Source organism: Agelaius tricolor, unplaced genomic scaffold, assembly GCF_023055355.1.
Source record: "Agelaius tricolor isolate 1412-34295 unplaced genomic scaffold, bAgeTri1.0.p SCAF_15, whole genome shotgun sequence".
Taxonomy (NCBI): Eukaryota; Metazoa; Chordata; class Aves; order Passeriformes; family Icteridae; genus Agelaius; species Agelaius tricolor.
The window spans coordinates 13,185,109-13,212,471 of record NW_027269275.1 but is presented as its reverse complement, the minus strand read 5'-3'; the positions used below and the strand labels follow the sequence as shown (position 1 = coordinate 13,212,471).

The 27,363-nt window shown below is 42.7% G+C and overlaps 1 protein-coding gene across 2 annotated transcripts; it reads left to right on the top strand.

The window, feature by feature from the left end:
* Positions 1 to 29: 29 nt before the first annotated feature.
* Positions 30 to 24,873, top strand: MBTPS1 (membrane bound transcription factor peptidase, site 1). Of its 2 annotated transcripts, XM_071440457.1 has the most exons (23): positions 30 to 287; positions 2,287 to 2,779; positions 3,889 to 4,146; positions 4,573 to 4,776; positions 5,149 to 5,259; positions 6,512 to 6,621; positions 6,992 to 7,108; positions 8,075 to 8,142; positions 8,690 to 8,792; positions 9,502 to 9,653; positions 10,490 to 10,651; positions 11,173 to 11,317; positions 12,334 to 12,522; positions 13,074 to 13,246; positions 13,873 to 13,988; positions 15,911 to 16,067; positions 16,839 to 16,963; positions 17,358 to 17,435; positions 18,979 to 19,119; positions 21,423 to 21,554; positions 22,105 to 22,231; positions 22,961 to 23,091; positions 24,096 to 24,873. In XM_071440457.1, exons 2-23 carry the CDS (start codon positions 2,593 to 2,595, stop codon positions 24,290 to 24,292), a joined length of 3,183 nt encoding a protein of 1,060 aa, XP_071296558.1. In that variant the 5' UTR covers positions 30 to 287; positions 2,287 to 2,592; the 3' UTR covers positions 24,293 to 24,873. The 2 variants fall into 2 exon arrangements, with proteins under 2 accessions (XP_071296558.1, XP_071296559.1); XM_071440458.1 differs by lacking the exon at positions 6,992 to 7,108.
* The last annotated feature ends 2,490 nt before the right edge of the window (positions 24,874 to 27,363 follow it).

Genomic DNA, 27,363 nt, shown 5'->3' with positions numbered 1-27,363 from the left:
CAGTGCTACGTGATGTCCATTTGTAACCTTGAGAGAATTTGAGACTCGTCCAACTCCATCAGAAACAGGACCCCAGAAAAATCAAGCCATTCACAGCGACAGCTATGAAGTTGTGGAGAAGACGGGGAACAGCTGGGGGGGTACCAAGGTCAGGGACCCATCACAGGGGTCTGTCCACGGCTGCCCCTCAAAGCCCTTTGCTTCAGTTGTGCGGCGTAAAGCTTGTGTTACCGACAACGCCTTCCGTTCGCTGGCAAAGGGGCCTTAAACACATATATTTCATTTGGGTAAGGGTTTAAGTACAGTCTGCTCTCGGTCCCTCGGCCGCCATTCCCTGTGGATACCGGGACCTCCCCCCCCGCCTCCTCCCCCTGAGGGCTCCCGGGCCGGCCCCGCCCGCGCCTGCGCAGCGCGGCCCGCGCCGCTCTCGCGAGATCGCGCCGGTAAACAGCGCTCAAGATGGCGGCGGTCCGGGCGGCGGTGGCGGCGGCGCGGTGAGCACGGGGCGGGCGGGACGGGCCGGGCTGGGCTGGGCTGGGGAGCCCGCGGCTGGGGCGCGGGCGGGGCGGCGCTCGCTGCCCCTCGTGTCCGGGGTGGCCTCGCCCGCCGCCGCGGCGTGGGGCGCTCCCCGCCGGCTGTAACTTTATCTCCGCCCTGGCCGGGCCGGGAGCGGCGGCGCTGCCCCGCACGGTGCCCAGCCGCGCTCATTGCGGCTTTAGTCCGGCCGGACGGTACCGGGCCCGGGCTCGCTGTGGTACTGGCAGTGCTACCCGGACGGGACGGTGCTGCTGTGCTGTAGCCGGGGATCCTTGCGGCGTGCCCAGCCCCGGGGATGGATGGATGGATGGGGGGTCTGGCTTCAGCAGGAGCTGGGGGTGACTCCGAGCGGAGCTCCTCCAGGGCAGGGGCAGGTTGGCAGCTGCAAGTGCCGTCCTACCCTCACGGTGTGGGTGTTAAACAGAACAAACCTCTGGGCGTGCTGCTCCTTTGCTCTTAGTAGCCATCGTACTTCGTTATCGTGCTTTTATACAACCTGTTATTAGCCACAAGGGTGTTTATTTTGTTCATTTGTTTGGTTGTTTTATTTTATTGCTATAGGGGTTATTAACCGATGAAGTGATAAGGCAGGCAGAGCTTAGCCAAGGCCAGAACTCAGTGCACCGTAACTATGTTGAGTTAGGACTGAGGGGGAAACTTTATAACTGCTCACAGGCAGTTCCCAGTCTGTCATGGTGTTGTCAGTCAAATAAAAATAGAGGTAAATTCTGTCCCTATTACAAGGAAATACTTGATAATGCTAAATAAAGTTAAATGAAAATGAAGTAACAGCTGTTGCGTTCAGACTCATCTGCTGTGCTGTGAGGTCAGCCCATCATTCCCCCAAATGCTGTGAATCCCCTAGTAAGGCCCCTATGTTCCAGTCCTGGTCACAGCTGCAATATACAGTTCTGTTCTGCTTCCCCAGGTGCTGTGACAAACCAGACATAAATGTTTCTCTTTTCTTGTCTTTTAATGGCCTTGTATCTCTCAGTTGCTGGTTGAGTGTTTGGAGTTCAGAAGAATACTAGCGTTGCAATTTTTCTTGAGTGTATTATGCACTTTGGAACATAAGGGGGAGAGGCTGTGCCTCCATGTGGAAACAGTTTCAATGCCATCCGTCAACCTCACATGCTGTTATCAGCTCTTATTTCCTCAGGTGCCCATGCTTTTAGTAACACACACACACACACCCTGGCTCAAAAATTTTTGAAATACTTTTTTCATGTAGATTTTCAAGCACAGTCACTGCAGCTTTGCCTCTTCTGGTATCTTTTGTCCTTACCTGGCTTTGGCATGGAGTTTGAATCTGATTTGCCTTGTGTAAAATGAAGTTCTGTGCATTATTTCTATTTGCCATGTTTCTGATTGGGAAAAAAAGCATGCCTTTTTAAGTGTCCATGGACACTTTTATCATGTTTGTATTTTATTTTGCACTTTTTCCCTGCCATGGGATTTGCATGTAATTTTTAACTCTTTGCTCCCCTTGCATGAAGTGGTTGAGTTTGGTGGTCATTGTTGCCTGTTCTCTTGTCAGGTTAATACCCAGGTGTTTCACATGTGCTCTGCTCTGAACAGGGAAAAACTTCAGTGTTGGTGAAAAATTGTAAATGAAATATGAGGAGCTTTTTTCCCTATTATTTCTAAAACAAACTACCAAGGGTGTCTTTGTTTTCCTCGGTTTCAGACTACACAGTAGCACAAAATATTAATGCATCTAATTATTTTCTGTATTGCCCTGCCTTACAGGTTGCCTTGCAATCAGCTTTGCTAATTCTTCTAGGGAGTTAACTTTGCCATCAGAAATGGAGTACAGGACTCAGCTGCCACATCCTGAGTGACTGAATCATTTAATGCAAAATGGAGAAGAAGCGGAGAAAGAAATGAGCCTGTTCACTTGGCTTGACCTGAAAAGACCATGAAATCTCTACTTATTTTGGATGCAGCTTTCGGAATATCCAGTTGGTCAGCACAGTGAAAGCAACGTTTACCGAAACAGAAATGAACTAGTTTATAAAGAAGAAAATTGTGATTTGAATATATGGAATTTTTGGAATGAAACCATTTTCTTCTATGACCATGAAGTTTGCAAACATCTGGCTTGTTCTGTTTGTTATTTTACTCTGTGGCAAAAAACACTTTGGTACCAGAGCAGGGAATTCCTCTCATGAGGCTCACGTGTGTCCTGGATGTTCTCGTCTTACTTTGAAAGTGGAGTTCACTTCGACGGTGGTGGAGCATGGTAAGAAACAGTTTAGAAGTAAAAAAAAAAAAAAAATCCATGTCATGTTCATGTGTATGTTACTGATTTGTGGTGTTTGTGCAATTGTAACACTCAGGGTTTCTGTAGAAGCACATCATCTGTTAAATTCTCTATATTTGAAAAGAGGAACACTTTTTCAAAGGTTCTTTGTTTAGCTGGAGACAGTGTTCCAACAAGAGAGCGGAGACAGAAATCCAGAGGATTTTAAAAGTGAAAATGGAGTGGGAAGGCTTGGGGTGGGCAAGTGTTTAGTAGCTTTTTGTTTTGACCTGGCCAGTAGTATGTTTGAGGCTCTTTAATAAAATGTAACCACACAGATGGGCCTTGAAGGGGAGAGAAAAGCAAGAAGTCTCTGTGGGTTTGTTAAAGAAAAAGTTTGGAAGTGATACTTGCATGGAAGAATGGCAGATAATAGTGAAGGGAGCAAGTGAAAGGCAGAGAGAGGCAGATGCTGCAGCTGGGATGGCAGAGGGCAGCAGTAGGACACCTTGACCCTGCATCCTGTGCTGCCTCAGGAACCTGCAGTGAAGCTGTGCTGTGCCTGGGTGCGTGCAGGAGGGTGACAGAAGTGACATTCCTGTGCACAGCTGGCCACAGCCTTAACACAGTGAGTGTGGTGGTGTGAGCTGGAGCTGAGCCTGCTGACAAATCACTGGTGCAGATCAGGGTCTGGGCTGTTGAGTCCAGCTTTGTTTTCTGAGGTTGTCATAGTTGGTGTCAGTAATTTGCACCAAAGCTCAGTACCATGTAGTGTCTTTAAACCATTCCTGTCCAGAAACACACTGAATTGGCGTATCAGTTTGTAACAATAAATCTGTTCCCTCACCCCTGCTCCTCTCACGTCATTTTGCCTTTCCCTGAAATTTACAATTCCACCTTCCTTTCAAAGGCTTTTATCCTACTTCTTATGTTTCCAACACCCCCACCCCTTTACACAGTGCAGAAATAAATTGCAAACTTGTAAAAGCAGAAAGGGCCTCAAATTGTGATTATTTGTTCTAAGTAAAGAAAAATTCAGACTTTGCAATGTGAATTCATGCATAAGCTGCTTAAACACCAGTTCTGATAAAGTTGTGCTCTTGTTCCAGAGTATATTGTGGCTTTTAATGGATACTTCACAGCTAAAGCTCGAAGTAAATTTATTTCAAGTGCATTAAAAAGTGGTGATATTGAGAACTGGAGGATTGTACCTCGCAACAACCCTGCCAGTGACTATCCGAGCGATTTTGAAGTTATTCAGATCAATGAGAAGCAGAAGGATGGAGTGCTCACACTGGAAGATCATCCGAACATCAAGCGTGTCACACCTCAGAGAAAGGTCTTTCGGTCACTCAAGTATTCAGAGTGTAAGTTATTTTCTGTGTGCCTGCATGGGATCTGCTTTGGAAAAGTGTCCTTAGCCTTATTTCAGACCATCAGCTTAGCGTTACACAAATGAGAAGTGCCCTGCAGTTTTTCTTTAATTAACAGAAATCTATTTTTCTGGTTATGAAATTGCAAGGGTCTTGTCATATGTTTGCTGAAGCATGCTATTTTTCCATCTGCAACATAGAAATATTTCTTCTGCAGCAGTCTCTTACCTGAGAACATGGACTTCTGTATCCATAGCAGATAATCCAGCAGCTTTTACTGATTTTGATTAGAGAAATTAGATTCTCAATATTCTAAAACTTTTCTTATAACAGTACAATGCCTTAAGTTTGCATAAGAATCAATTCTATGATGGTTTTCTTTGTGCTGTTTTTAATTTCCTTCATCCTGACTGTACACAGCTGATCCAGTGCTGCACTGCAATGAGACCAGGTGGACTCAGAAGTGGCAGTCATCACGGCCCTTGAGGAGAGCAAGTCTTTCCTTGGGCTCTGGCTTCTGGCACGCCACAGGCCGGCACTCGAGCAGGCGCCTGCTGAGAGCCATCCCTCGCCAGGTCGCTCAGACCTTGCAGGCAGATGTCCTCTGGCAGATGGGTTACACAGGTATGCTTCTGCTTGTTGCCTGAGAACAATAACCTTCTTGGAAAAACAAGTGAAGTGGAAGGAAAGGCTAATTGACTCGTGTGTGTTAACCTCTCACTGGCTGCCAGGTTGCAAAGATTGAGAAATAATTTGGTTTGGAATGCATTGTATATTTATGGAGTGCTTGTTTGTATGTGTGTACTTTACTTAGGGGAAGTTGGTCATGTTTATGATCTTTGACTGAATTTCTGAGTTGGAATATGAGTTTATTTATTACCTATAGTTTACTTGAATTGTAAATTGCTTACTTCATTAACAAAAGTTCTCTTTTAACTTGATAGACTAGATTTGCTATGGAGCTGAATCAGAAAAAGCAATGTTTTCTCTTAATAGGTGCTGGTGTGAGAGTAGCAGTGTTTGACACTGGTCTGAGTGAGAAACATCCACATTTCAAAAATGTAAAGGAGAGAACAAACTGGACTAATGAGAGAACCTTGGATGATGGTGAGTCACTGTGCAGATTTCCAGCTCTTCCTGACATTGGTGTTTTTTGTGCTTGCTGCTGTGCTGCTAACATCTGTTAAAACTGTGTATCTTGATACTTAAAGCTTAATTTTGCAGTGTCCCAGGCACTTTGTACTCATACCAAATTCAGCAGGGATTATTAAGGTTCCACAAGGGTGGTGCAGAAGTGTCCTTGGAGTCATATGTGACACCTCATCATAGCTGTTGAAAAACGTCAGGGCAAAAAGTTACTGTGCATCTGTCAGTACATTGCCAGAGAAGGTGGCAGTTAGAGCAAACCCAGCAAAGGTGCTTTCTTTCCTACTCCTTTTCATGTTGCTCTTTCACAGTGGTACATATTGATGGGGGACAGCATTTCCATACTGATGGGGGACAGCATTTTCCTTCCTTACTGTGTAGTCCTAAACTGATCAGAGTTTGACACCTTCCTGTAAACTTTTTCTATTCTATATAACTGAACCTCTTATTTTCTACACTATGTTTGTGTTCCTTCTTTGTATGTTGACCCTGACTTGCCCTGACGGTGTGCTTTCACAAATTATTAACTTCATACAGTTTGGGTCAGTGAGTCAGTTGGCCATTGAATCTCCCTAAAGTTCAAGGTAGATGCTTGTATTGCTCAGTCTTGTGTGCACCTCCATGGTTTTGTTTACACAGTAATTACTTTACATTGCAGCTCCTGCTTTTGGATAGCTCTTTCTGTAAGTTTTGTGCCCAGAGGGTTGCTGGACAGGCAGATTTGGAGTACAAAAATATAATGTGGGCAGTCCAATAGAGCAAAAGCTAAAGTATTTTTTGAGGAGAGGAGAAAAAAGTGTTTTCTTGTCTCATTGGTCATGCTTAACAAAATTTGGTTACTGCAGACTCGGGATAAAAGTCCTTTAAGAAGTTTGCATTAAAGTATTGACTTGACTTTGAAATGAGCTGCATTTTCCAAAATCCTGTTTTTGTCATGATTTCATTGGTAGCAATCAGGAGTGGATGGACTGGACAATTAATCAGCCAAGTTTCATCAGCTGGTTGTCTGGCTACAGTGTGCTGCAAATTCTGAGCCTGGTAGCAAAATACGGTTCAAAAAAAAGACTAGGACTGAACCCAGCACTTGTGGTTTGTTGTGAAGTCTGTTAAATTTATGTGATTTTTGCCAAAGGTGATGTTCAGGGTAAAAATTCTTTGCAATGGAATTCTTTGTATTCTGATGTCTTATTTTGTTTCCTTCTCATGCTGATAGGTTTAGGCCATGGGACTTTTGTAGCAGGTGTGATAGCCAGCATGAGGGAATGCCAGGGATTTGCTCCAAATGCTGAACTGCACATTTTCAGAGTGTTCACCAATAATCAGGTAGCTATTTTACATGTGTTTCAATTCCTGCCTTTTCAGGTTAATGCTGTAATAATCCTTTCCTTTGGGAGTATTCCATGCACTCATAAATGTAGACATTGATAAGTGGAAAGGATACAGGTTTCTATTTATAGAATACTTGCTGCAAGATTTCTGTCAGTTTCCAAATCTGGTATGTTTTTCAGAAATAGGATATGGAAGTCTTACCTGTATAATGGAGCAGTCACTCAAGTGTACTGAGTGCTAGAAATTTAAGACCATTGTCAGTTTTGTGCTTTATTTTGGTGTTGTTTTTCCTCTCTAAAGTCTGCATTGTCATGAAGTCAGTTTTTTTTTTTAATGGTAACTTTTCCCCCTCTTTCTTACTTAGGTCTCATATACATCTTGGTTTCTGGATGCTTTTAATTATGCAATTTTAAAGAAGATAGATGTACTGAATCTAAGTATTGGTGGGCCAGACTTCATGGATCATCCGTTTGTTGACAAAGTTAGTATGAGGAAATGAAGTGGGCATAATGTTTGGATCTCTCACACAAATGCTGGACTTGCAGAACGACTTATTTGTGTCTGGTCCTGCTGACAGTTTCTGTGCTTCATTTGTGTGACAGAAATTTTGTACAGTGTACAGGCTTTTAGGAATATGTATAAGGAATGAGTTAAAAAAACCCCAAGCACAACCTAGATATTAAGAGAGTTATGGAAAATGCCCTTTAACAAAACACTTGATAATGTGCTGGAAAATTACTCCCATGCAGACAACTAAAATGACCTTTAATATGAGACACTTAACTAAAATCCACTCTTGGGTTGTTTTTGTTTTTTTTTAATCTCTCCATGGTTAATTTATTTCATGGTAAAAAAATATGTATGACATGATTTCAGTAAATTTAAGAACAAATAAGTAAAAAGTGCAGGTAGTTGATTCAGCTATGTGCCAAGAGATTTGGTTCAGGTTAAGATGGAATTAGTTTTTTGTCTTTGTAAAGGTCATAGTTGCCTGAGTGTTTGGCCTGGCCTTCAAAAGCATTAAGTGAATGAATTCACTTTTCAGCTAAAGGATATAGTCGTTCTTTGTAAAGGCCAGTTAAGGAGTTTGAAGCGTATAAATTATTCCTTGCTTTTTTTTTTTCTTTAAAAGCTGCATTGAAATTTAATTTGACAGTGATTTCAGTGTACTCCTCAGAGTACACTAGAGGAGATTCATAATAACTACTTGACTTTGTCATCTGCAGTGCTTTTTTACAGACAAGAGTTTTTCCTTTGGTGTAAGAAGAGTCTGTCAGCAGTGCTGCTGTCAGGGCTGGATTATTGCTAAAATCATCTTAGGAATGTTCAGAGCTTAATACTGAATATACAGTGAGATGTAGCTTGTAAGGCTCAGAAAGAGGTTATGTCTGTTAGAAAAGTCTCTTTTTTGGTGGCAGAGCCTTATTGTAAACATTGTTTTTTGTAGGTTTGGGAGCTGACTGCCAACAATGTCATCATGGTCTCTGCTATTGGCAACGATGGCCCTTTATATGGGTGAGTGTCAGCCACTGCTTCAAAGGGAGCTGGCTGTGGTGTTCTGTGGGTTTGGCAGTAGTTGTGCTTGGTCAGGAAGTTTTCTCTCCTTTTTTTTTGTCTCTAATCTTAGAAAGTGACTCAAGTTAAACTCTTTTCCCTGTCCTTATTACTTGCATTTTGTGAAGTACTTAACTAAATATTTTTCTTTGAAACAGTGGAAGGTCAGCAAAAGAAGAATGGCAGTGCTTCCAGCTGACACTTCCCTCTTAGTGTGAGCAGACAGCTTTGGGTACTGATCTTGGACTTAAAGAATATAGAAAGAATCAACCCAGAACAATTTGTGGTGTATTTCTAAAATAAATGCCTAAAAATAGGTTTTGTTTTGTCTTCAGGGTACATGGTTTGATAGTTACTGGGTTAGTAACTGCCTGATAACTTGCTGTCACATGTGAACTATATGTATGTGACAAAAATCTGATGGCAGCACTTCTGTTACCAGCATAAACTTATGACTGTATCTTTTGGGTATTGTTTTATTTTTTTTATATTCCTGTCTCCCAATTAGGACTCTGAATAATCCTGCTGACCAGATGGATGTGATTGGAGTAGGTGGCATTGACTTTGAGGATAATATAGCTCGCTTTTCATCTAGGGGAATGACCACTTGGGTAAGATATTTTCATGGTGGCCGCTCACATTTGCAGCCCAAATAAGGCCTTGGAAGGGCAACCTTTCTGAGTGGGCAATCCTGTGTAGATGTGTGTTGGAGAAAAGATTTCTTCAGAGATCAAAGTAGTTAGAAATTGTAAGTCTTTAAGCAAGAAGCTAATTTTCTTTTCAGGGTTTCTCATATTGGTCCTGACTACTATTGACATTGTTGATGAATTTATAAATCATCCACTTCCTTTTGATTGATGGTAAAGACTTGTCTGTCTGGTTAAATCTGCAAACATGAAGGTCTGCTCTTGTCCTTTAGTAGAAAAATGCTGGGATTTCCAGGTGCTACATGTGAAATGGCACTCACCTGCCTGTGGAGCTGAGGGGGCGCTTGCTGCACGCGTGGTGTCAGATGTGCTTGCACAGCGATCTCGATCAAGGGGGCAGTCACAAGCTCCTGTTTGTGTTGTGTGGTTCTCATTTGGTCAGTGGTTTCCTGCTTAGCAGAAATGCTGATCAGCCTAACCTTGAAAAGTTGGGAACTTGTCCTAAACAGCTTGAGTCCTTCTTTGACTTAGTTGCTATTCTGTGATGCTGAACCTCAGACAATTTGGTTGCTAATTTTACTTCTGAATGACCTACAGTTAGTTTAAATGCCCAAATGAAGCCATCAGTGTTCATTTTACATTAGGGCAATAATCCTTTTGTTTTGTTTCACAGGAGCTGCCTGGAGGTTATGGCAGAGTGAAGCCTGATATTGTTACTTATGGCTCTGGAGTGAGAGGGTCTGGTATGAAAGGCGGCTGCCGCTCCCTCTCTGGGACAAGTGTGGCATCTCCTGTGGTGGCAGGTGCTGTCACTCTCTTAGTGAGGTAAATCTTATATAAGAATCTCTAGAAAGATACTAATCATTAGGGTCATAAAATTCTCTCTAAAGGAAACCATCAAATAAAACTACGTTGTGTTTACATGTAGGAAAACAAACTTGGAGAATAAAATCACTGTTGTTCTGCTGGAGACATTACCTTATCTGGCTACCTCTATGTTTCATGAAAAAAATTGACAGCTGTTTTGAATAATAGTTAGGTCTTTGAGAATATAGTTAGGGAGAACAGTACTATCAGACAATTCTGTCACATTTTTCAAGAATTTGGAATTGCTGCCCTTCTGTCAGCTGTTGTAAAAGAGCAGCTGCTGAAAGTAGGCACCTTTAGTAGGCAATTTTCTATCTACTTGTAAAGTTTATAGGATGCAGGGGTTTATGGGCGCTATCCCGTTGCATAAGTCAGCTCTTGCACACTGAAGAATTTGAAAGTGGGAACTGCAAGTCCAAACCCTGTGTTTGTCATAGCTACTCCATAGGGATGAGACAAACCTTTGTTTGAGAAACATGCAAAAAAATTCAAAATCACCATCATAATTCCCCCAAAAAATGGTGTGGTTTTGTTTGAACAACAGAGGTATTTTTTCCCCTCGGAACACAGTTATTTTATTTAGTATATAAAGATACTTCCCTGGTTGAAATGACTGCTGGTCCTGGAGCACATTGTAAGGAGAAAAATTCATGTATTATTAGCTTTTAAGAGAAATATATCAGAAACTTGCCCCTCTTATACATTTGTATAATGAGAGAACAAGCAATAGTAGACAAATATGAACAGAGAATGTTACAGCAAACTGATTTTGTGGTTATTTATTTCTGTTTCAGCACAGTTCAGAAGCGTGAAATGGTGAATCCAGCAAGTATGAAGCAGGCCCTTATTGCATCAGCTCGGAGACTTCCTGGAGTCAACATGTTTGAACAAGGACATGGCAAATTGGATCTTCTAAGAGCTTATCAGATCCTCAACAGCTATAAACCACAGGCCAGGTTAATTTTAATCCTTAATTAATCAGTGGCACAATAGAATTTGCTCTTTTGTTTAAGAGAACAGGTGGTGCATGTGTAGCTCAGTTGAGCAATCAGTGCTTGTGCAACAGTGAGGACTTGCACAGATCTTGCATAATCTCAAGCATGGATTTTGACCAGAGAATGGATGAAAAGTCATGCAGCAGTGTAGGGGATGATCCTTTTCTCTTATAGCCTTAGATGTTATGAATAATGTAAGGACACAGTGGAAAAGTACCTAAATTTTAACTTTTGAGAATAAGGACTTTCTCCCTGAACTGTTTCCTTTTTTGTGGATGAAAATCTTTCCACAAAACTTAAAATAAAAAATAGGAAGGGAAGAAGATTTTGGGGCATATTTGGGAAGTGAGATGAGAGCTTGGTAAACTATGACTGGCATGGTTTATCTGAAACTTTTTTTGGTAGTTATGTGTAGTGGCATGTTCTTCTGTTTATTGTTAATTTTTTCCTCTTTAAATTTTCTCTCCTCTGTCCTGCTGTAGTTTGAGTCCAAGCTATATTGACTTGACTGAATGCCCCTACATGTGGCCCTATTGTTCTCAGCCCATATATTATGGAGGGATGCCAACTATTGTTAATGTTACTATCCTTAATGGCATGGGAGTCACTGGGAGAATTGTAGACAAGGTAAGTATTAACATTGTTCCAAATTCTGACTGGTAGTGTTGCTAAAACCTTCCCAGAAAATACTACTTTAGCTGTGAGTTTCTCATAACAAACCTCACTGCTGGGAGCAAGAGATGCAAAATATTTGATTAAAGGGTGCACCCACATTGGAGGATTTGTCAGCATGAGCTGTCTACAAGTTTTCAAGCAATGCAATGGTTTCAGGGCGTGTAACGCTTTATCTTTGCAAAACCAGTTTGAATTAAGATGTACCTAAAGATTGCTTTGTATTCTCTAATAGCATTTAAGATCTTCTGGACAGACCTTAATTTTTTTTTGTCCTGGAACATTAATGATCTCGGTGAAGAATGCTGACACTAAATTAAGCCTTTTCCATGGGTCAGGGCAATCTGAATGTATCAGCTTAACCAGGCTGCCAAACCTGTTTTTCACACCCGTGATGTTGAGCGTGTTGGTTGGACAGGGAGGCTTTTAATTAAGTGTAAATGTTGAATAGATTTGAGAATTGATACAAGTTAAAGAAGACACCTGTCCTGTAACTCCAGCCAGTGTAAATGAGCCTAATTTTAACATTTTAGTGTGACTCCTGAGGTTTGTTTTAGACTCAAGTTTACATTAAAGGGCACTGAAGGTTATTAGCTTATGGTAATAAACACAGCTGATGCAATTGGCCTGTGTCTGTTCCACTGTTAGCTGGCCTTCTTATCCAAGGGAAATCTTGTTCTCTCACCAATAAATGTTTGCACATGATCTCAGAATGTTAAAGCAGGTTCACTTGGGCAGCTTCTCACAGTCCTGCCTCTGAAAAGCCTCTGGTCTGGGTCATTGACGCTGTCACAATTGGGCTGATTCACTGACACAACACCAAACTTTTGGGGTTGGAGGGCATTTTTAAATTTGACATAATCTTCAGAAGAGCTAATCTTTTTACTTCGTGCAGAGCAAAAGGGCTTTGTGTGTAAAAAGTAGTGATTGCAAATACTGTGTTACCAGTGTTCTGTATTCTCATTTCACAGCCAGACTGGCAGCCCTATCTGCCCCAAAATGGGGATAACATCGAAGTGGCTTTCTCCTATTCCCCAGTCCTGTGGCCTTGGTCTGGATACTTGGCAATTTCCATCTCTGTAGCCAAGAAAGCAGCATCTTGGGAAGGCATTGCTCAGGGTCATGTTATGATCACAGTATCATCCCCTGCAGAAAATGAAGTAAGTTCTGTGCATTTTGGATTTTCTGGGTGAAGAGGTATCTAAACTGCTTTCTGATACACAAATACCTTGGTTTTAAGGGTTTGCTCTAGCCCTGTCATTTGAAGCATAAGTTAAATTTGGGTCAGGAAATTAAAGAGTACAAATAATGTTCTTTATAATTGAAAGCAAATTGCATATAATTTAGAATCGGGAAACTTCTCTTCGGGACCAACATCATAATTTCATTTGTTTATTGTGGATTTTAAGTAGTGTATTTTGAAAAAGATTGCCTGAACCATGCTTAATTGTTCCTGAGAAACTTTTAAGATTTTGAGCAATTGAACCAGATCACAGTTGTAAGATATGTTAAGTTCTGAAGATAATTGCAAACTGTTGAGTGCAGAAAAAAATACAGCAGCAGTTTAGGGCAAAAGTAATCTCTTTGTCCCTTGAGCTGGTACTGGTGACAAAAGTCGATTTGGTACCTCCAGTTTTTTGGTCTTTTACAATCCATGGTGAGCTGTGCTGTGGGGAGAAAGGATTTCACTGCAGTTTGTTCTGTCCTTCAGTCTAAGAATGGTGCAGAGCAGACCTCAACAGTGAAGCTTCCAATAAAAGTGAAGATTATTCCTACTCCACCTCGTAGCAAACGAGTCCTCTGGGATCAGTACCATAACCTCCGCTATCCACCAGGATACTTCCCCAGGGATAATTTGAGGATGAAGAATGATCCATTAGATTGGTATTTATCTCAGGTTCTATTAAATCAGTATTTCTTGATTGTATGCTAATGATATGGGATATCTTTACTGAATGTTGTGGTTCTGGCCTTTTTCAGAGGGGCATGGGATTATTTTTTGTAAGAACTCCATGTAAAGCACTTGGACTCTATGCTTTTGGTGCAGGGTTGTTTTTTCAGCTCTATGGTTTTATTCATGTGAAATCAAAAGCTTTTAAAATGCTGATTTAAGATACTGAGATTTTTGTTTGGCTTTTCTATTCTGACCTAATTTCTCACAGGAAGTTAAAGGGGACACTTTATTAACTGCTTCAGCATTCACTTACCAAACAAACTTGACAATTCAAAAGACAAGAAGAGACCCCTTGTCTCTTAAGGGAGACTGTCTTCAAAGCAGGAAAAGACTTTGCTGACCTTTCATAGATGGAGCAGGGAAGCATCCATAGGAAAAGTCATGCAACAGTATCTCAGTGAGGATTAATTGGGTCAGTGACAGGACAAAAGCTTTTGGAAAGCTTCTTGGAGTAGGCAGAGGTGGCAGGTGGACAGGATTTCAGAAAATCAAAAAGGTGGAAATCAGATTTCTACATGCCAGATCTAAATGTCTTCAACACTTTTCTTTTTCTAAGGAATGGTGACCATATCCATACAAACTTCAGGGACATGTACCAGCACCTCAGGAGCATGGGGTACTTTGTTGAGGTTCTTGGTTCCCCATTTACATGTTTTGATGCAAGTCAGTATGGTAAGCATGAGTTAATTGCCTTGTTCTCCATACTGTTAGTTTTTTCTGAAATGACCTTTTGTTGGGAGACCAAAAATGTGCTGAGGGTACAAATAAAAATTCTAGTGGTAATAGAGAAATGTTTTGGCATTGGGAGTATTTATTACTTACGTGCTGATATTTAGTTGTGTGGAGTATTGCTGGAGAAGCTTGCTTGGGAGTTCAGTGGAATTAATGCAGTTCTCTGTCCTTACCATGAAAAAGAGAGGGAAAGCCAGCCTCTGAGTGGGTTAAAAGCTCCTCAGTATTCAGTCCCACAAAGGCAGAACTGTATTTGCCAAAAGAGTTTGGCACAGTCAAAATGAAGCATGACCTGTTTAACAGAATAAAATCAAAGGTGTCCATCCTGGTTCTTTTTTTATGTTCAGTGATCTTTGATTAGATAAAAGAGTGGATAAAGTGTTCATCCAGCCATATGTGATGGCAAAGCAGTATCTGGTTTGTTCATCAGGAAGGAAATGGGATAGCTTGGCCAGGCAGGGGACAGAGCAAGCTGTCTGTGCTCTTTTCTGCTTCCATATGCCCCTTGTTTAACCATGGCATGCTCCAAAACCCCTTTCCCTGTTTTGGGCTGGGCTGTTTTTCAGTGCACTGTAAGGTGAGGGTGCATTCTCCTGAGTTTGCCAGTTCTGGAACTGTTGCCAATCTTTTGTTTATCTTGATTCTTCAGTGAATATCTCACCACTGCTTTTAGAGTTCAATGGAAGTACACATGGATACATAAATGTTAGTCCTTTAAAAAATGGCAAAATAGTGTTTCTTCTGAGAGCACTAGTTTTATAATTGATAGAGAGCAGCATTAGGGGACTTCTCTCTCCTCTGATTCACCATTGTGTTGTTCCTCACTTGATTGTAGTTTGCTGGGCTTTCAGAATTTCCTGAAGAAGTAGTGAGGGGAATAAAACTCAATGATCTGTGGTCCATGTGCCATTTGTCCCTAGCTGGTATTATTTTCACACTTGGTGAGGGTGCACTCTGTCCCATTTCTACAGGATCTTTATCAGAAGGCTTTCCAAATGCAGACTGCCTGGACTTGTGGAATTGGCTTGGTTGCAAGGAACTGTGGGGACATGGGGCTCACAGTGGTTTATCAGATTGCTCAGGGTATCATCCTGTCAAGATTAGTGTTGTCTCTGAGGATGGAAATTTCACCACCTTTCTGGGCAATCAGAAAGTGAAGAAGCAAAAGGGCTGATATTTAGAAGCAGACTAAAAGCATGTTTTTAGGGAATAAAAGTGTATTTTTCTGATTGGTTTTTTTTCAGTGATACAGAGAAGGTTGTGCTTGCTTGTTAAGAGGAGTGAAAGAGGGTTGTGTGAAAGTGGCAGTGGCACTTTAGTCAAGCCTACCAGAATGCAGCTGTAGTTTTCAAGGGGTGAATCAAACCACATTTCAGAGCAATTGCTGCCTACCTGGCTGCCAGTCTGCAGTAGTGAGGGGAGTACTGTTAGAGCTGGAGCAGTGAAAAACCTCCTGACCAGGCTGCATCTGCATTAGCCCTGCAGTTTGGATCAGTGGTGAATCCCCTCATTGTCCAGCTGTGCCACAGTTTGGCTCAGTTTATGGAGCATTTGGGTGACACCAAACTGCAGAACACACAGCTGACACATGTGGGCATTGAGTTCTTGAGACCACACAAGAAGGAGTCATAAGGAACACCCTAAAAACTTCCTGTGCTGCCAAACTAATTTTGGGATATATTTATTTGCCTTATATTTACCATCCTTAAATATGTCTTTGTTAGATGAGCTGCCAGAGCAGGGCACATGGACCAGTTAATTGAAAATGTGCACTTGTGTTGGCTTCTTGTGTGGGTTGTGTGAATAGTGGTAACATCACAGTGACCAGCCTGGAGAACTCCTGTTTCTGCTTTTACACACAGGGACTCTGCTGATGGTGGACAGTGAGGAAGAGTATTTCCCTGAAGAGATCACCAAGTTGAGGAGGGATGTTGATAATGGACTTTCACTGATAGTCTTTAGTGACTGGTACAACACGTCTGTGATGAGAAAAGTCAAGTTTTATGATGAAAACACAAGGTACTGGCTTATTTCCAAATGCTTTGGGAAATAAAATGCCATAGAATTGTACATATTACCCTAAAAATCCCAACTGTGATGCACTGTACTTCAGCACTTGGATGTTACCTGTGTGAAGGTGCTACCTTAAGTAGCAGAACTGACCTTAGGCTACAGCTTAAGGAGCATGGCTGCCCATTTTATCATGATTGTGGAGGCCTCTTTGGCACTGTATTCTACTTTTAATGCCAAGAAAAACATTTACAATGAAGAGAAATAAGAAATTGGAGACGAGACCAACAAATGAAAATGGACATGTTTTTACTTTAGGGGAGTAGAATAGAAAAACAATGTGCATTGCAAGAGTATCACCAGGTCATGTACCTGTTACTGAAATTACTGCATGGTTATATTGCATATAAAGAAAAAATATCTCACATTTTTCTTCTTTATAAATATGAGAAACAAGGTATATGACTGTTGTTTTTACCTCAGCTTAGCCAAACAAAGAGCATAAGACTGAATTTCTTTCTAGTAGATTGAAGATTTTCATGCAGCTGAAATGTACTGAGAACTTTTACATCATTACTCTTAAACTTTAACTCAAAAGCAGTGTTTTCAGAGACAGCTGCTCAGATGCCCATGGAGTTAAAGAAGGCTTTAAGATGTTGTTAATTATTTAAATGGCTTTGCAAAAGTCTGTATGCAGGAGGACATGTGACTTTCTGTTAGCCAAACTCTAGGAGTACATCCTGTATACTAATAAACAGTATTACACTGTAATTTTTACAGGCAGTGGTGGATGCCTGATACTGGAGGTGCTAATATACCAGCTCTCAATGATCTGCTTTCTGTCTGGAATATGGCCTTTAGTGATGGGCTCTATGAAGGAGATTTTACCTTGGCAAGTCATGAAAGTGAGTACTGGAGTCCATTGCCTACACAGGCTGCAGTGGGGTGTTTGGAAAACGGTTTTCTGCAAGTTTGAGGCTGAGCAAGAGTCAAGGAAACCGCTCAGATTCACTGAAAAGAGTCTCATAAATGATGTAAATTATTTCTTCCTTTGTAGACTTTTTCATGGTATTTGATTTAGCTTTTCAGTTTAAAAAAACTAAATTGAAAGATTTGGAAAGTGTGTAAAGGTGAGCCTGTGAAAGCTGTGCTTAGCAATACTTTCTCTGCAAATACACACATTGGTCAAAATGTGCAAATTCAGTGCAGTATTCCTGGGAGTGTTTTCTGCTGGGGCTGTTGGTAGGGAAGGGAGGGAGTGTCATTTTTCTCTGACAGCAGTTTGGTGATGTCTTGCAGTGAATTACGCGTCAGGGTGCAGTATTGCCAAGTTCCCAGAAGATGGCATCGTCATTGCACAGACTTTCAAGGATCAAGGTATGAGCTTCCTGGTCCTTCTTTCCTTGTTTTGAGTAGAACTTTGGGATCGCTGCACAAAGTTACAAAGTCTGAAAGTCTAAAAACAATAAATGTAAAACCACATTGACAGGGTAGGTATTTTTACATTTTCTCATTTTGCCTAGAGCATGTGGCTGATGCCTAACAGGCAGCTGCAGTGTGACTCTCTATACAATTATTAAATAATGCAATATCCAAGTGTTATATGCAGCCCTGTATTGTGGTTGCTGTGGGAACATGATCACACATATACATGTGTCTCTGGAAGGGGAGGAGTTGTGTTGGAATTGTGTTACTGGTTCACATTTCTTGTAAGTTTCAAATGCTACTGAAATATATCCCCTTGCCATATTTCATTGCCATATTTAGCATGAGTGTTGTGGTAGCTGTGGTGATCTAAAGATATAAATAAGGAAAATTTTAGGAGATAAAATGTCACCAGTGAAACTCTCATAAGGGAAAATTTTATGCATACAGGATGCCTGTGGTCTCAGCCTTGAGTGCTCTGTTCTCTATGCATTTCCATTTTCTTTTGTCATAATATCTTTTCATTTGGGAGAGGGCAATTCAGAACTGTAATGGCAGCAGGCAGTTTAAAAAATAAATCTGGTGTTTGATGAGCTTATAGGAAGTGCTGTTCAGGAGCTCTGTGAGCAGAGCTCTTAGGGTGTTGCAGGTCAGGTTTGTGCAGATGGGTGAAAAGTGTTTGAGTGTGAGAGCAGAAGCCCATGCAGTGCTTCTGATACAGGTCAGCAACTGCCACAGAAGATCAGTGAGTTCATTGTATTTTTGACTTAGCAGAGGTAATTACCTCGTGGAGAAATTCTCTGGAACAGTAGAGCTCATCTGTGTGACCCTTTTGGAGAAAAGACAATATCTCTGTATGACAATGACTTATGTATTTCCTTATGTGTGAGAGAGAAAGACAGTGTCAATTTGACAAGTAGCCTGCTAGACCTGCTTTTTCTGTTGAATCCTTTTCATTGCAATTCCTGAGGCAGAAGAGCTCTCTGGTTTGCTTCTGCTGTCTAAACAGTGTCTCAAGTAAAGGGGATAAATTTCAAATACAAAGATGAAATTTGTCTTTATTTTTTCTAATGGATATAATTTTAGGAATGAAAGATAGGAAACTTTTAACCTAAAACCAGCTTTCTGTAGAATTCTGCAGAAGGATGGAAACAACATAAAGAGCAGAACGTTTTGATTTTAAACCTTTTGCTGAAGATACTAGAATTTTTTATTCAAGGTTGTTGAAGATAAAGAGACCACACAACCTGGATTTTCTTTCTTTGGTGGAGAAGAAAAAAATTTATTATCAGTAGGGAACTTTACAATCAGGGTCTTGGTGCAGTTTCATTTTTATTATAACATCATGGGGATTTTGAAAACTTCTTGCAAAAATGTGTGACGTGGTGCAGGGCATTATTGCATTTGTCAGCTGGAAATGTGGGCTGTGTTGTTTCATGGGTAGATTGATGTAGATGTTCTGCAGGCTCTGTAATTTATTTGTGCTTTGCTTTAGGTCTGGAAGTTTTAAAGCAGGAGACTGCTGTAATTGAGCACGTTCCCATTCTGGGGCTTTACCAAGTTCCCTCGGAAGGCGGCGGCAGAATTGTCCTGTACGGCGACTCCAACTGCCTGGACGACAGCCACCGGCAGAAGGGTGGGTGAGCCTGCCCGGGCACTGCCCTGCACTCACAGCTCTCCTCTGGGCCTTTCACAGCCCCCACCAGCAGCAGATGGTTTTTTGGGACTCTAAATATTCCTTACAGGGGCTTAATCTCAGTTCTGCAGAGCTCTGCTGAAATGCTGTGAGGTGCATTGACAGCAAAGGAGCACCCCACATTACATAGCTCTCTGATAAATGGAGCTGTTACCACACACACTTATTTCCTGTTCCATAAGCTTTGGGGGCTGATTTTTGGGGCTGGCTGTTTTGAAAGGGGGGCTTGGTTTGTGGGTTTTTTTGATTTTTTGGGTGTTTTTGTTAGCAGAAGGCACTAACAGACATTCTTGACCTGAAGTTGTGAAGAGGCCATTAGGAGATCCTTCCACTTTTCCCCTAGTTACATCTTCAGAATGTTTATATAGAACAGTGGATTTTATCTTTTGAGTTAGCACCTCAGCCTGCCTTGTTCCCTTTGCAATGTTTTCTGTGAGGATTTATGGTAATGCTCAATGTTTCAGTTGTGCATTATTACTTTCAGGTTATTCTATTTTGACACCAGCTGGTGTAAACATGTCAGAAAGTAGGAACTTCCATTTGTTGTCAAGGCATTTGTTTGCAGCTCTAGGTAGCAGTTGTGTGAGTGTTTTCTGTGGCTCCCAGAGAAGCCATGCTCTCTGCCTAACACTATGGCTGATTCTTGTAAAATATTTTTTCTAGCAGTTTGCACATTTTTAAGAGGTTGTTTAGGTTTCTCATAACATGTAAAGCACAAGCTGGAAGATCTGTGGCTTGAGGGGAGGAAGATAATCCAATATGTGAAGTCTTTTTCTGCATTTCCACTGAACAGAACTGAATTTTCCTTTTGTGATGAAGAGTACATCTATCATTTTTAAGCTTTTGTCACTGATATTTTAAAATACTACATGGTGCGATCCATCCCTTGCCTAATTTATTTAAGTTTAAAGGAACTTACTGCCTAAGGGAGCTCTCTATTTGTAGCTCATTTCTTTCTCTACCATACATTTTGGGGTTTTTTAAGAGTTCTGTGATTTTTCCTTATCTGCCTTTGGGTTGCTTCCTGTGAGTTGCCCTAACACCTGCACATTGGTGCCTTAGTGCTTGCTGCAGGTTATTGAAAGCACATAACAAAAGAGAAGATACATAGCTTTAAATTAGGTAATAGAAAATAATGGTCTGTGACCTCCCTCATACTGTTAAATTCAGTGTGACATCTGAAGCAAGAAAGAGTGGAATGCTCTAAAGAAATCCTTGAAAATTAGCTTTTAAATTGTGAACCAGGAGCTATGTCTCCTGCAGAGACATCGGTGGCTTTAACTGAGGAAAATTCCTAACATTTGTGAATGCAAATCCTTAAAATCTGTTTGACCTCTTTGAAAAATCAAAGGTGGGGGTTTAAGGGACACTGGGATTATGAAGATTAACTCCCATTCCCAGCCAACTGTTCCTAGGGGCAGAAGTTCTGAGAAAAATACTTTGCTAGTGGTGGAAATAGCTGATAAGGCATTGTCCTACTCCTGCAAAGGGAAACTTTAGAGTTGTGATGTGAACTAGCTGGAGTGCTTGTTCCTTAGGGGTAGCTCTGGATTAAGGTAGTAATAATTCAGGAGAGAATCAAAGCGAGGCATCATGAGCTTTTGAAGTGCAAAATAAACCATGATCATGTGTATTGTGGTGTTGATTGCCAGCCTGGTCTGTACCTCAGCTGCTCTAGGTTACGCTTGTACCTTTAGCTGGGATGTAGCCAGAATGTTTCTCCTTTGTTTGTTTGTTTATTTTTTAAGTTTGAGAAAGCAAGTGAGTCATGTCCTTGCACTGTAAACACTACCTTGTTCTTACTTTTCTTTGCAAGGTATTTATTTTGTCCTTTCAAAAAAACAGTTGGTTCTCCATTTCCCTGTTAAAAATTATATCAGAAACTCAGAGCTTTCTTTGCTTCCACTGAAGAACCTCATGGTTTTTGTCAAAACTTGGATGCCTTGTGCAACCTGGAATTCCTGTATTCAAAACCTATTTTTTTTTGTGTTCTGCTCCCTAAAAGAGCCTGGTTTGATACACAAGGGGCAATATTTTAAGACTGAACAGTTTAATGCTGTGTTTGTGTGTTGAAAGTTGCATCTTTCTGAAATTGAGCCTGGAACTTCAGGAGAAAAGCAAGCGCCAGCAAAATGGATTGTAATTCTAAATGTCATTAAAGCCTTCTTAGCAGAAAGATAAGCCATTTAAAACGTGGCATAATGTGTATCTTGTTTTGGGGCTTGGGGCTGTGAAATCCACAGATTGCTTCTGGCTGCTGGACTCCCTGCTGCAGTACACGTCCTACGGGGTGATGCCGCCGAGCCTCAGCCACTCGGAGCACCGGCAGCGGCCGCCCTCGGGGGCTGGCTCCTCCCTCCCCGAGCGCATGGAAGGTGAGAGAGCCTCGGTGGCCCAGCACAGCCCCAGGCTGAGCCACTCAGGGCAGGAACGCTGGGGCAGATCCCTTGAGTTAGGTGCCAGCAAGGTTGGTTTGCTGTGAGCTCTGTGGCGTTGTGCTGTTTTACTGGAAGAAAGCACATATTGCAGGGTTTTGTTAGCTGTGATTTACTGGAAGAAAGCACATATTGCAGGGCTTTGTTGGGATAATATAGACTGAGGAAAATGTTCTTTTCATAGAATGGGAATGTTTGGAGGCCTGGTTCTGTAGGGGGGCATTCTAGTTACTACCTACAGAGCATTACAAAGCATTCAGTCTTACCTCACATGTTGCCAGAAAAACTTGGGTTAACTGCTGTTGGTAGGTGCAGACTCTTACTGTTTGGTAAGGTACCCTTAGGTTAATTCTGATATTTAGCTGTGAGTCCTCATTGCTGTAAACAGCTCCTGGGTTTACAGCAGCACTGTTTAGCTCAGGGTCAGTGTTGGTAACTTTTATCTTGCCTGTCTGTGGGTAAGCCAGTCTCTCTGTGCTGTGAGTTGCAGGTAACCATTTGCATCGATACTCAAAGGTGCTCGAGGCTCATTTGGGAGACCCTAAACCCCGGTCCCTTCCTGCTTGTCCTCACCTGTCCTGGGCCAAACCACAGCCTTTGAATGAAACTGCCCCCAGGTTAGTATATGTCTTTCTTATACAAGAAGTCTCACTTTTGAGTTCAGCTGAAAATTAATTCTACTTTTGAATTTCTACTTCTAGAAATTTCTTTTGAATTTCTACTTCTCTAGAAAATTACAATTCTACTTTTGAAAGGGACAGCTGTAATGCCTTTTCCTAGAAAAATACCAGATTGCAAAGAGGAAATAATGATTAATTCCTCTTCAGTGAATAACTCTGACTCACCTAATAGCTACACTATGAAACTCAGGGATTTAAAAAATAACTTCACAAGTCACTGTTGTGATTGAGCAATTCCAACTTTGAGTGAACAGTCTTGGTGAAACCCATCGTCATCGTGTGCCTTGGAAAGAGTTTTCTGGAGCATCTTCTTGGACAGCTCTCCTGGTGCTGTCTTCTCTTGTGCCATTTGTCAGTCCCTTGAAGGAAAGTGCTCAGCACAGAGCCCTTACTTGTCTGCTGGTGGTTACTTTTGGAAGTCTGTGTGCAAGAAAGAGAGTTGTTGGTAAATAGTTGCTAATCTAGGTTATGTCCCTGTGGTGTCTGAATTTAAATTTGGAGGCCTGCAAACTGTAGAACCTAAAGAATGGACTGGGTCATTATTTGGGTCCATACCAGTGAGTTATACATGGGTTGTATAGGTACTGTCACTTTCTCTGTATGTTCCTTCAAGATTCCTTGCATTAATGAAGCGGGCAGACACCTCTGTCTTTTAATTTCTTCTAGCAACCTTTGGAAACATCAAAAATTACTGTCAATTGACCTTGATAAAGTGGCACTGCCCAGCTTTCGACAGAACCGACCCCAAGTGAGACCATTGTCCCCTGGAGAAAGTGGAGCATGGGACATTCCTGGAGGTAAATATTGAAAAATATGAAAGTTGCTGTTTTGGTTTTGCTTTTTGCATAAGCTTTGAAACAAACCCAAAACACAGTGCAGCCATATGAGAGGCCACTGTTTATTTTCAGCTGTGCAAAACATGCATATACTAGTATGGCTGTGTTATTAAAGGCTGTCTGATTAATATTTTTTTTGTTTGTGAATAGTTTGTTCAATAGAAAGTGTGCATGACATACTGGGAGGAAGATCTTGGTGGGTGCATTTTGATCGTTGAGGTTTGTTTGGATGCTGTTCAGGCTGATGGGTCAGCAGCAGCCCCTGTCCTTGGAAGCAATGGGAACATACCCACTGCTAATTAAAATTCCTTCTGTGAGTGCACAAAAGCAGAATCCAGAAGAGTTTGTCAGAATGGTGCCTTGGGCAAGCTGTTACACTAACAAATGATGTCTAGCACTCAGAACAGCTTTCAGGTGGGCAGCTCTCCTTCACAAGATTGGCACTGCAGGCTGAGCTGGGAGCAGTTGGAAAGCCTCATATGTGCTCTTTTCCCAGTCTGAGCTGCTAGACCAGAGACACCTGTAGAAGTGAAGGGTTTGTTTCTCTAACTCATCCTACTGTATGCACAATCTCTGGAGCAAGCAAGCATGAAATCACGTTCCATCAGGATTTGAATTACAGCAATTACTTAGTAGTAAGATTATGGTGGTCAAGTGTCTCCATCTCTCCTCTAATGCAAAACAGAAGACTGTTGTTGCAGGGGAAATCTGGGCTATGCTTTCATGTGCCCAAATAGGTCAAGGTGGAAAAGCTGGTGCTTTCCTGTAACTTTAGCATCCCATCTGATTTTCACTAATCGGTCTGCAGCTGTTAATCTTCCTGTCTGAAGTGTAATCTGATTACTGGCTGCCTGGGCTTTGAACAAGATTTAGGGGCCGATCCTTCTGCTAGATGGCATTAGCACCACAAAGCCGTCGTGGCTCACGTGGTGACTGCTGCCTTCCAAACCTCTTTGCCTCTCTAGGTATAATGCCGGGCCGGTACAACCAGGACGTGGGACAGACCATTCCTGTCTTTGCCTTTCTCGGTGCCATGGTGGTCTTGGCCTTCTTTGTGGTGCAGATCAACAAAGCCAAGAGCAGGCCAAAGAGACGGAAACCGCGCGTGAAGCGGCCGCAGCTGATGCAGCAGGTTCATCCACCAAAGACACCTTCAGTGTGAAAGCTCTGCCTTGCCAAAGATGACCTCCTGTGGCTGCTCGCTCCCAGTGGAGGTGCAGCGAGCGTGCACCTGACATCATCTCATAGTCTTTGGTTTGTGGAGAGAAAAAAAGAACCTCAGCTGATCGTCTGTACATAAAACTGCAGCTTTAAGCAGCTGAAGCCACCAAAGACTTGAATACTGTTGAAATGGCTGCTTAGTCACTACGTATCCCAAGAGGGGGAAAATGGACCTTTTTTTTAAGCTGACCAAACTAAAATTTATTTGTTTAGAGGCTATTTTCTATATTTATTGTTGGGGAGGGCGGGGGAAAAGTCACTTTAAGGGCCTCTGATAAGGAAAAACAAGTGCATTTTTTTGGATGGAATGCAATTTTCTAGAATGGTTCTATGCTGAAGAGTATAATGTGTACCATTAAAGGAGGAAGGGACTGAGAGAGACCAGTACAAATCAGTGAGGCATACTCCTGCAGTTTATTTTTATAAAGCCAACTACCATGATGTTTTGTAATTTTTGGTCACGATTTCACCGTTGTTGGTGAAGCAGATTTTTCAATAAATATGTTATCTATATGAAGCAAAGACAGCTTGCTAAGTGGCTCTTCTTTCCACTTGCAGTCAAAGAGAGCAAATTGCTGGGTAGAGAAGATTTTCATGTCACCTCTCTTCCCACTATATCTTTGTCCTTACCAGTGGTATCCCAAGTTGCAGATTTTCCTTTGGAGCACTAACTGGGCAGTCACACAAACAGTGCTTGCTCTGAGTGGGCACAGAGTTCTGGAAATCTTCAAAACTCTGCAGCACATAAGGAGAGAGCTCTCGAAGAGCTGTACAGAAAACTGTCATGGGAATGGCACCTAACAGTATAATGTGGTGTCACAGAGATGAAAACCCAGTCTCCTTTGGTTTGTCCTGCTTGAAAGCCTGTGAATTGTCACTGGCTTAAATAAGGATGCAGGCACAAGTTTCCCCTGTTCATGCAGTGCCAGTTAATGTTGCCGTAATTGAAATAGCTTCTCTCTTTTCTAGTGAAGCTGTCAGCTTCTCCCTGCCAACTGCTTTCATCATTGCTCCAGATGAGCACCTTTTCCTAGGAGCCTGGAGCTGGTGGCTGCCTGTATTTGTGAATGGAATGGCAGCCTGGGCAGGTAAGCAGTGTGCACTGGTGCATGTTCCTGGGTGACTTTGTAGGCAGCTCTGGGCAGGGCTGGGGAAGGAGGAGGCAGGGACAGCCCTGCTGGGCAGTCTGACTGCACCCATCCTCTTAGGACTTAACAGCAGGGATGGGGATGGGCTGTGGGAAGTGCACTGTAGGAGAGAACTTTGCCCCATGTAGTCATGGAGCCATGGATAGGGTTTGTGAATGTCCTGCAAAAAGCATTGGGCAAACCAATTTTCCCTTACTTGAAGAGTGGTTGCCTTTTTCCAGCACTTCTCTTCTGGAAGATGCACTGGGAGAGGCAACATTCTGTTGTCATGGCAGAGAAGGCACTGAGCTTTTGCTTTGGAGCTCTTAGTGGAAGTTTGTTAGGGCTGAGAAGATGGTCCCAAGGCTGGGCTGTTTGTGCCATTCCAGTGGGGCTGGAGCCTCTTGCTGCTCCCTTTCTGAGCACAAATCCATAGTGATAGGGAGAGGGTTTTCAGCATCTCAGCTGTGACATATGGGTGAGGACCAACACAGGACCAGCCAGCAGCAGCTGTGCAACTCGTCCAGGTTGTAAAAAATCAGTAAAGGTGTGAAATCTCAAGGGCAAGCCCTCAGAAGGGATTGCAGGTAGCAAAGCATAATTGTGATCGGTGGTTTTATTTGTATGAAACAAAGACTGTTCATTTGCATTTTTGTACCTTCTACAGTCTTCAAAGAATAATGTGGAAAACATTAACAGCCCTTTTTCCACCTGCCACGGGGACCCAGCAGCAGGTAAAGCTGCCAACCCACAGGGACCCTCTGGTTATGGCTTGCAGCCCAGGGGCTGGAGCACCCAGATAAATGGGAGAAAGGGAGAAAATTGTAAGGGATGGAGCCCAGAGCCACTGAGCAAAGAAGCTGTCTGAGGCTGATGTGTTGGTGTGGGAGATGAGCTGCACCTCTCTGGTTTGAGCTGCACCTCTTTCTACAGAGGGAGACTGGAAAGCTTTGGTGCCACTTCCCAGGTTGGTGCTAATGAGGAGACTTGCTCCTCATCACAGCACTAATGAGAGATTAGAGCTTCATTACAGCCTTGAAACCAGAATCAAGCTGTATCAAAGCACCAGTCCGAATTAAGAGCCTTTCCCAGTGGCTGGTATTTTACAGCCCAGTGGCCAATTTCTAAGTCGTAGAGGCCAATTATTTCCGAAGCCTTTGGTGTGCAGCTAATGAAGGCTTGGAAGGGCCCTTCTAGGTGTTTATAAGCCCTGTAGGCGACAGAGATGTAATGGAGGTGGCAGGCACAATTAGCCATCCATAATTCCTCCTAGCAGCTGATTAAAGTCTCTTTATCCGTCTTACCAAGATCAGAAGGGCACATGTTTGGGAAATCAAAAATGCATTAGGGGCTGTCAGCCAAGGCCAGGGCCTGTGTGCTGAGCCCTGGAGCAGTGGCAGGAGTGGCACAGAGCTGCTCTGTGTCCCCCATGTGGGGAATGGGCTCCTCATTCCTGTGGGGTGCAGCCTCCTCTGTGCAGGTCCTCTGCAGCATCAGTCACCCCATCCTGTTATCCTGGCATCCCCTTTGCCTGTGTGCAGCAGGCAGCAGGATGGGATGGCTCCTCTCCAAAGTGTCCCAGTGCAGGAAAGCACCAGTGGGCTTTTAGCTGTTTGGGAGACACGCAGGGGTGCTGGCCTCATCCTGCACCCAGCGAGTTAGGAGGGGTGTGAGCTGCAGCTGCCTTCCTTCACCCTTCGCGGGGCACTCCCTAATGCCCCTTGGTGGCAGTTTCATGCCTGGGTGGACAGAGCAGGATGAGGGTGGCCTCAGTCCGCCCAGCTCTGTGCTGATAATTTCGGGGACAGTGAGAGCACGAGCCCCGGGCGGCTGTGCTCCGTCGGAGCGCTCTGAGGGCCGGGCTGCGGCGCGGGGCTGTGAGGGG